The sequence below is a fragment of the Polypterus senegalus genome, chromosome 2 (genome assembly GCF_016835505.1).
Source record: "Polypterus senegalus isolate Bchr_013 chromosome 2, ASM1683550v1, whole genome shotgun sequence".
NCBI lineage: Eukaryota > Metazoa > Chordata > Cladistia > Polypteriformes > Polypteridae > Polypterus > Polypterus senegalus.
In genome coordinates this window covers 189,588,799-189,599,329 of record NC_053155.1, presented here as the reverse complement: position 1 = coordinate 189,599,329, position 10,531 = coordinate 189,588,799, and the positions used below count along the sequence as shown (strand labels likewise).

At 41.4% G+C, this 10,531-nt stretch overlaps 1 protein-coding gene across 1 annotated transcript in view; it reads left to right on the top strand.

The window, feature by feature from the left end:
- Positions 1 to 10,531, top strand: part of grpr (gastrin-releasing peptide receptor) — a 115,318-nt gene that overhangs the window by 99,002 nt on the left and 5,785 nt on the right. The window contains exon 2 of the mRNA XM_039745066.1: positions 7,961 to 8,312. Coding sequence (XP_039601000.1) covers positions 7,961 to 8,312 — 352 coding nt within the window. The remainder of the gene's footprint in view (positions 1 to 7,960; positions 8,313 to 10,531) is intronic.

The following is a 10,531-nucleotide window of genomic DNA, read 5'->3' as shown; positions in this document are numbered from 1 at the left end:
ATAATAAAAAAAAAGAAAGTAATGATCGCAGTAGTGCAATAAACGGAAATTATTACTCGATAAAGGGAAAATAATCACCATGGACCAGACCAGGTGTCATTGAAAAAAAAGCAGGATAAAGTGAGCTCAAAAATAAAAGACAGAGTAGAAAACAAAGTAAAACGTCATAAAGAGGTTAAAAAACAAGGGGGCCAAACACATGCAGAATAAGATGCAGAAAAAAACGACAGTGTCAAAACAAAGAAAGTAATCCTCGCATTAGCACAAAGAAAGAGAAATTATTACTTGGAGAAGTAACGAAAAGGTGAATAGAGATTGAATATATGGACATAGGTGATATGTCAGAAGTATGTAAATATTGTAAGGCTTTGAAGTTTAAGTCAGGAGAATTTCAAAATAAATTCACATAAATTTATTGGTTAATTTGCAAAAAAAAATTATTAACTGCTGATGATGTAGATCGTTTTGTCTGTGCCGAAATTCCAAACAGAGAAACCTATCCTGAATTATGGTACAAAGTCATTAAACACGTGTCTCATTGACCTCATTAAAAAGATTCAGCATGTGGAATAAGCTACTAAGTAGTGTGGTAGACAATTGAACTCTAGTGACCTTCAAAACTTGGCGATAGATAGATAGATAGATAGATAGATAGATAGATAGATAGATAGATAGATAGATAGATAGATAGATAGATAGATAGATTTTTATATATTTTAAGTCCTTATAAACTCTCCCACACTGTTTATAAATATTCCCTGCACAGTTATACAGCATAATCCCTTTGTATTCTCTTAGATATTAGGTAAGATTCATTGAAATTATGTATGTAAACACACTGTTTATATACAGTAAAAACTAAATATTATTTTAAAGATATCGAGTGTCTCCGATATCACATAAGTTACAGCCATTATGATAGACAGGCCACCAGTAATAAATACTGTACATACAATGCAAGAAAAATTGTATACAGTAAATGTGTGTACAGTGACACTAAACGTACGTACATGTACTAAGTACTATAAGTAGAAAATTAATTATGGTTACTCACCAACAATGACACGATGACTTGTCCAATAACAATGAGTTTAATTTTACTGCACAACAAAGGAGCCACTTCAGGCGACTGTGTAGCACCGCCGTTGTTGTTCTTCCGGCAGTCTTCAATCCAAATCCCTAAAGCAGATTCCATCCAGACTACTGCCTTATTACATCCACTTACAACTCGTTTTGCACCCTGGTTAAAAGGATACTGCGGCCATAGATCTTATATTCCTTTCCTACTTTTTAAATAAAAAGAATCGTAGCCTCATTGATGCTGTAATGGCATCCTACAGCAGTGAAGCTTTTCCCTTCCTTCAACAAATCCCAAACATTTACCTTTTCGGCAATCGTTAACATCTTCCGTTGGCGCTTGGGCATGGCCCCTGAAGCAGTAGCAGGAGCAGATCGTTTTGGAGCCATAATGAAGGGCTTGACTATGCACAAAGATAAACACAAAAGAGCACAAAAGTTAACTCTTTACACAGTGAAACACATGCTAAATGAGCGAGACGAGACTTCCTGGTTAACACCGCATTTAGCACAGGAACTTAACTGCATGCTCTGATTGGTTAGCTTCTCATTCATCCGCCAATAGTGTCCCTTGTATGAAATCAACTGGGCAAACCAACTGAGGAAGCATGTACAGGAAGTAAAAAGACCCATTGTCTGCAGAACCCGCGAAGCAGCGAAAAATCCGTGGTATATATTTAGTTATGCTTACATATAAAATCCGCGATATAGTGAAGCCGCGAAAGTCGAAGCGCGATATAGCGAGGGATTACTGTACTGATAAAAAACAATATTAAATTAAAGAGTGATAAAAATGCAGGTAAAACAGACAATAACTTTGTTTAATGTTAACGTTTACCTCCCCCAGGTGGAATCGAAGAGTCGCATTGTGTGGGAGAGGAACGATCTCCTCTGTCTGTCAGTAGAGCAGGGCAGTGACAGCAGTCTGTCTCTGAAGCTGCTCCTCTGTCTGGAGATGACACTGTTTAGTGGATGCAGTGGATTCTCCATAATTAACAGGAGTCTGCTCAGCACCTGTCGCTCTGCCACGGATGTCAAACTGTTCAGCTCCGTGCCTACAATAGAGCCTGCTTTCCTCACCAGTTTGTCCAGGCGTGAGGCGTCCCTGATCTTTATGCTGCCTCCCCTGCACACCACAGCGTAGAAGAGGGCAGTCACCACAACCATCTGATGGAACATCTGCAGCATCTTATTGCAGATGTTGAAGGACGCCAGTCTTCTAAGGAAGTATAGTTGGCTCTGTCTCTCTTACACAGAGCATCAGTATTGGCAGTCTAGTCCAGTTTATCATCCAGCTGCACTCCCAGGTATTTATAGGTCTGTACCTTCTGCACACAGTCACCTCTGATAATGACGGGGTCCAGGAGGGGCCTGGGCCTCCTAAAATCCACCACCAGCTTCTTGGTTTTACTGGTGTTCAGGTGTAAGTGGTTTGAGTCGCACCATTTAACAAAGTCCTTGATTAGTTTCCTATACTCCTCCTCCTGCCCACTCTTGATGCATCCCACGATAGCAGTGTTATCAGTGAACTTCTACACGTGGCATTACTCCGAATTGTATTGGAAGTCCGATGTATATAGGCTGAACAGGACCGGAGAAAGTACAGTCCCCTGCGGCACTCCTGCATTGCTGACCACAATGTCAGACCTGCAGTACCCGAGACACACATACTGAGGTCTCTACTCCCATCTCTGTAAGCTTGTCCCTAAGGAGCAGAGGTTGGATGGTGTTGAAGGCACTAGGGAAGTCCAGAAGCATAATTCATACAGCACCACTGCCTCTGTCCAAGTGGGAGAGGGATCGGTGTAGCATACAGATAATGGCATCCTCCCCTCCCACCTTCTCCTGGTATGTGAACTGTAGAGGGTCGAGGGCATGGCGGACCTGTGGCCTCAGGTGGTGAAGCAGCAGCCGCACCATGGTCTTCATCACATGTGACATCAGAGCGACAGGCCGGAAGTCATTCAGCTCAGTATGAGGTGATACCCTTGGGACTTGGGTGATGCAAGATGTTTTCCAAAGCCTCTGGACTCGGGACTGTTCCAGGCTCAGGTTGAAGATGCACTATAGAGGACTTCCCAGCTCCAGCACACAGGCCTTCAGCAGTTGTGGCGATACTCCATCTGGACCCACTGCTTTGCTGGCACAAAGTCTCCTCAGCTCTCTGCTCACCTGGGCTGCTGTAATTGTGGGTGTGGATGTCTCTGCGATGCTGATATTAGCAGAAGGATGGGTGTGGATACAATACTCCAAGGTGAGAGTGGGTTAGGGTGGTCAAACCTGTTAAAGAAATTGTTCATTTGGTTTGCTCTCTCCATGTCTCTCTCGATGTTGGCACCCCACTTCGAGCTGCAGCCAGTAATGATCTTCATCCCATCCCATACTTCCTTCAGGCTGTTATTCTGCAACTTCTGCTCCAGCTCTCTCCTGTACTGCTCCTTCGCCGCCCTGAGCTGGACTCGGAGTTCCTTCTGCACGATCTTGAGCTCATGCTGATCACCGCCTTTAAATGCCCTTTTCTTCTGGTTTAAAAGGCCCTTGATGTCACTTGTAATCCATGGCTTGTTGTTAGCATAACAGCATACTGTTCCTAATGGAACTACAATGTCCATACAGAAGTTGATGCAGCAAGTGGAAAATTTTGACATTTACATGTCCAGAGATGCACCACCTTGTATTCACATAGAGACCGAGTCCTCCTCCTTTCTGCTTCCCACAGTTATTTGCGTCTCTGTCCGCTCTAACTGTGCTAAACCCGGGTAGCTCCATGTTAACATCTAGGATGGTAGTTGTTAGCCACGTTTCACAAAACACAGCAAGCTGCATTCTCTGTAGGCCCTGACATTTTTCAACAGCTTGGCCAGTTCTTTGGTAGTGAGTTCATGATTCCCAGGATCACAGAAGGCACTGAAGGCTTGAAACGTCACTTTCTTGCAAAATATACTATGTGCACCTACCTTCTTTGCTGCATTCTGTGACTATATGTTCGAATTTCAATGTAAATTCTGCAAGCAAGTCAAGTCGAGTTGGGGAGCATGCACTGGTACAGTGCGTTGCCACACCCACTACACAACAAAACAACTTGGGATCCCGATTTGCAACCCCCCAGGCAGACGCACGGTCCAGTCCCACCCTCCGGAAATGACCCTCTGTCTGCCATAGCCAAGTGTTACGTGGGCAACACCTTGGCCTGGTCCAGCCACTCGGATCCCCAACAATGAGGATCTTATGAGCCAGATCACCCTCAGGGAAACGCGCCACATGGCCGTAGTTCTATAACTGATGCTCCCTCACAAAGCAGGTAATGTGCCTCATTCGGGGCTCCATGAGCAACCAGTTTCTCGAGCGTCATGATCAGAGCCTCCATTGACTCCGCAAAGATCACAGCATCATCAGCAAAGTCAAGATTCGTGAATCTTTCTTCACCAACAGATGTCCCACAGCCACTGGACCTCACGACCTTGCCCAAACACCCAGTCCATACAAGCATTGAACAGAGTAGGAGCAAGAACACACCCCTGATGAACCCCAGAATAAACTGGGAAAAACGAAGAGGTCCTCCCTCCATTCTGCACAGCACTTACAGTACCATTGTACAGGCTGGCCATGATTTCCAGCAACCTCGAGGCGATCCCGCGAACCCTCAGGATGTCCCACAGGGCAGCTCAATCAACAAAGGCTGCAAAGAAACTTCTTAGGCATAAAACCAGACTGTTCCGGTTGCTGGTAGGTGAGCAAGTGATCATGGATCCTATTGAGGACGACCCTAGCAAGGACCTTACCCGGCACCGAGAGCAGTTTTATCCCCCTGTAGTTGCTGCAATCCAGGTGATCACCCTTCCCTTTCCAGATAGGGACGACAAGTCCCGTTTTCCAGTCAGTTGGGATGATGCCAGTTTCCCAAATGGAAGCAATAATTGCTTGCAATGCCAGGAGGACAGCCTTACCACCAGCCTGGAGAAGTTCACCCCGGATACCACAGATCCCTGCAGCCTTTCCCCCCCTCAGTTGGTTCACCACCTGTGCAATCTCAGTGAGACTGGGTGGTTCACAGCTAATCAGAGGATCAGCCTCAAGAACCGTGAACCCAGAGATATCCAACGTCCTAGACAGAGGATCAGCTTTGAACAACTGCTCAAAGTAGCCAGCCAAGCGGGTCACAACTGCAGTGTCATCCGTAAGGACTATTCCATCAGCCACCCTGACTGCGACTCTCCAAGGAACAAATTCAGATGAGCGTAATGCTTCAATTAATTTGTAAGCAGGACGTGGGTCGCTAGACCACAGATGGTGTGCCACTTGCTCACAGATTCCTCTAACAAACCCCTCTATCTGCCCTCAGAGCCCTCGCAGCCGTCCTTCTCAGTTCCCGGTACAGACCAGAGTTGCCATTGAGCCGTGCGCTGCGACTCCTCTCGATGATATCCAGGCTGCCCTGCGAGATGAAACACCTCCTTCTGAGAACACTGGTAACACCAACACAACCCTCAGCAACCTTCAGGGTCTTGTCATGTAAGGTCTCCCACATCATGTTAGGATCGGCAGTTGTATCCAAATCTAAAAGTTCCTCACACCAACTGCGTGCATACTCATTAGAAACAGCCTGGTCATGGAGTCTGTCCAAGTCCAGGCTCATTTTCATAATAGGTGGTAACCTACTAGACCTAAGCTGGATCCTAAGAGTAGCAGCAACAAGTCTGTGGTCAGAATTCACAAACTGGCCATTTCTGTAGACCCTGCAGTTTTCTATGAGCCTCCAGCGTCTGCCCATGTGGATGTGATCAATCTCCTTTACCGCACCACCAGTATTGGAGTACCAAGTCCAACGATGCGGTTCAGGGCGCTAGAACCAGTATCCACTGATTTGCAGCCCCTGACCTTTTGCAAAGTCAAGGAACATGGAGCCACTTTCACCACGGTCACCAGACTCACGGGGAGCGAGACAATCTTCATAGCCAGCCCTGTCAATGCCAGTGGCTGCATTTAAGTCACCCATGACCAGAGGAGTGTCACCTTGTGGGCACCCATCAACCACCTAGCGAAGCTGCGAATAAAATGTCTCCCTCGCCAAGACATCACTCACCGCGGTCGGAGCATACACTGAGACAACAGACAAGGCACCCAGGGAGTCCCATAATACGCTCGTTGAAAGGAGTGACATCGGACACCATCGGAAGAAGCTAGTCCGCTACAGAAACAGCTACTCTCTGAGTATGGCAGCCATCAGACCGACTAGACCAATAAAAGGTGTATCCACCTGAAGAGATCTGGCGAGTCCCTGGTCTGCGCACCTCAGAGAGTGCCGCCACTGAAATGCGGAGTTTACACAGCTCTTCCGACAGCAGAGGAAGATGGTCATCTTACCGGAGAGACAAGACGTTCCATTCCCAACAGACCCGACCCTGTTGGCTCTCCAATGGTTTCGACTCTCCCGGGGATGGGGCTCCCAAGGGCTTTCCCCTATCCCCTTCATGATGCAAGCAGCCTTCCTTTAGGCAGCTGCAGCAGAGCTGCTCCCGCGGAGAGCAAAAAGGAGTCCTTTTTGTAGTCTCAGAGTTTTGTGAAGTTTTTTTTACGGTGGCTGGAGTTCTAATCGTGCCATCAAATCCCATGATTTCCCTGCAAGTTGGAGGACCACTTGCAAGGCCGGATGCAGTTTATCGTCATACCCAGGACAAAGCAAGCACAAATGTTAAAATCTATTAAAGTGTAAAGAAAAATAAAAACACAAATTGGGTTTGCAAAACTGTAGGTAGCCTATTGATGTTGGTAATTAGATGTTATGCCTTTGCCCTGTTGATTCAATGTTTGCTCTTTAGACTTGTTAAGAGATGGCATTCTCTTCCTGGTCTCATGGAATTTTCTCCTGGTGACCTGGTGTCTCCAGAGCTCTTTATTGTGCATTGTGCTATGATCCATGCAGGTGACTCATCCAGGCTCAGCATCTGCTGTTTAAAAAGCTGTGTGTCTCCTTTATCTGTGTATAAAATAAATGATTTAGAAACTAAAAATATTATATTATCCAATTTTACTATAATATTCATTTATATTAAGTAAAAAATAGTACAACCCTTTTTATCTGTAAAAAATAATAATTTCTGATCTTTTATGTTTTAATTCTTTATTATTAAAGATTAATTGGTATGCAGAGGTATGTGATTTAGATACAATGAGGTATTGCTGTAGGGGACAGAATACATTTGAGAATAAGTTTCACAGAACTGAGCAAAATAGCCAATACATTTTTGACTGCAATTCTGTATTATCTGGAGCCTTTTAATGTACTTTTTATTTTGTAATACTGGCTTTCTTTTAATACATGATTAATGAAAAATAAATTCTTAACATTACATTTTTTTTTCATTATCAGCATGTCCATAATGAGTTTTGGCTGAATTAGACTATTTTTCTTTAGTTTTTCTTGGTGTTTGCTCAAGATGATATTGGACATTGCTTTAAAAGAGCACTGAACATGAACGTTTTGAGTTACAACATTTGAAAAAGAGTAATTAACATGATGAGGTACAATAACACATTTTTGGCATCTGTTTATATTTTTTTATAATTGTTGTTTCAGTGAACACTTCTTTTACAAGCATTCCTATTTCTAAAGTATTTAAAGTTAAAATTATTGTAGAATATGTTGCCTATTATTATATTGTGGTTTTGAAAGTGAAAAAGTTCATCTGGCCTGTTGTAGCTTTATGGAAACTTGAAGGATGTTGCTAATCTAATGTTTGATTAAATTGTTTTGACTAATCAGTTTTATTAATTATATGTTGTGCTCATTTAACAGTGAACATTGGCATAAAATATTATATCATAAAAAACAAAATGAATGCAATAGTATTTTGCTATCTTTATACTTCTGTATCTTTTCCAGGTACAAAGCTATTGTCAGACCAATGGACATCCAGACTTCCCATGCCACAGCAAAAATATGTATCAGAGCTGTGATGATATGGATTTTCTCCATGACTCTTGCTGTACCAGAGGCGATATTTTCTGATCTTCATACATTCCATGTGATGGACACTAATAAATCATTTGTCAGCTGCGCACCATACCCTCACTCAGGCGACTTGCACCCAAAGATTCATTCAATGGTGTCATTTCTTGTTTTTTATGTAATTCCTCTCTTCATAATATCAATTTATTACTATTATATTGCAAAGAATCTGATCAGGAGTGCATATAATATACCAGTGGAGGGCAACATTCATGTTCGAAGGCAGGTAAGTATATTACATGATTATAGCCAAAGAGTATATTGCATATTTACTATAATCATTAACTGTTTATGTAATGCATTTTGTTTTAATGTGATCAACTGATGATGTTTAAACTAATAAAAGGTAATTAACTAAAGGAAAAATAATACAAGAAAATCTAATGAATTATTTTTATTACCTGCTTTACATTTCTAACTCTTTCAGTTTGGCAGTTTTAGTAAAACATAAATATTGCAATAAAAGATAAATGAGGATTGACTTTAGAAAATCATCTTTCTGAAAGAGGCCTATAATCAATACATTATTTCTGCTTTTACTGTATGTTGACTTGCCTGAGCTATATTATCTAAGCTGATATCAGTTCATGTGGCAGTTACACTCTGTTGAGCATAATCAGCATTAATGCTTGCGATACACCATCTATTTCAGCGTATTGTTCATTTTGTAATGAAAGTAGAAATAAAATGAATTGAGGTGTCAAACTATAACCCTAGAAGTCTGCAGTGGTCTAATATTTTCATTTCAGCCACTTAATTACTAACCAATTACTGCTGCTAATTTAACATTCTTTTTTTGTCTTAACTTTTCCTTAACTAGTAGTCTAAACAATAACAACGTGCAAAGTCAGTGAACAAATGACCAGCTAATACAGGGGTCCTGAGCAGTCCTGGAGGGATGCCATTTTACTTCAGTCTCCCATTTAACTATTAGTGAATCCCATCATTTAATTCTATGGCTTATCTGAGTTCTCATTCTGTGACACCAGTTATTACCAAAACTTATTTTCTTTTTCTTTTCCAGAGATCACAGTTTAAATGTTTAGTGGGCCATGGTAGATCGATATTTCTCAGAACTTCACTCTTTTCTTTTCAGATATGTTATTCGGATAGATATTGTATGAAAGACACACATATAATCTCGATGTAAATTAGATCACTTTAAATCTCATTATTGTTAGGATGATGGGTAAGGAAATAATAAAACAAATAAAATACAACTCCGTTATAATCAAGGTATTATATTATGTTCCATTAGAATTAGTAATTGATAACTAATGGCGAAAGTCGCTGGGACAAAAACCCTGCAGCCACTGTGGCCCGTATTGGTGAGAATCTAATATGAAAATGCCACATAAACGAGGAAGCATCAGACAAGCAGACCCTATAACTTAAAGAATAAACATTTAAACAGAAAAAATATAAGTAATAATGATGAATGACAGAGAGAGTTCAACTGTCATACAAATCCATTAAACATTAAATGTAGCAATATGAGAGCAGGGATAAAAATATGTAAATAAAGAAAAAATTACATTAACAGCTATAAAAAGGCACACTGGCCTCCCCAGATCCATACTCTATCAATAAAGTTTTTTATTTGTGTTTAAAATATTCTTTATTAGGTTGTAGTTTTGGCTGAACGTGCCAACTGTTGGAATGAAAAATACACTCCATTTTATACATGTAACAAGCACCATGCAATGGATGAGTTTGAGTGAGGATGTCATGAGTGATTGCATGGTTATTGCAGACTTCTATTACACTCTACACGCTATCATGCTTCTAAAATTTGATTTAAGTGCTAGACCAATAGTCCACAATTTGTTGTGGTTTGGGCTAACTAGTAATACAGTATGTTTTTATCAAGGACATCTTTTGCAATGCAAATAATGCTATGGTATGCAGACGCTGGAATCTCACTATATCAGAGTCCTGGGTGAGCATGGAAGCGATTATGCCCAGTTATAAACTAATGCTTTAGCCAGGGTCGTTTCTGACAATCTGTACCCTTAAAATGAGATAAATTGATTTAAAAAAAATGTCCAGAATAACATCCTTAAGAGAAACAAGTATAGTTACCCTTCAAAATAATAGAAATAGAAATGTGCCTTTTACTGAATATAATATAGCTTTTAAGCTTTAGTGTGAATGTTAGGTCACGACAGATGTAAGGAAATATTCCGTAAAAATTAATAGCATTAAGTCCAAACAGTCCCCTGAGAATTTGATTACTTAAAAAGGCCACCCTCAGAAATTCTCAGTTTACAAGCTGGTTAGCAAAATAGTTCTGCACCACAGCAGTTCTCAGTCTTGGTTATGGGAATCCAGCATAGCTACTGCATTTTACTTTAGCAATATTCTGAATCTGAAGTCATCTCATGCTGTTTACGGACATTAGCCATTAAGCAAATGGTGTGCATGAGCTTTCTGTTATATAACAAA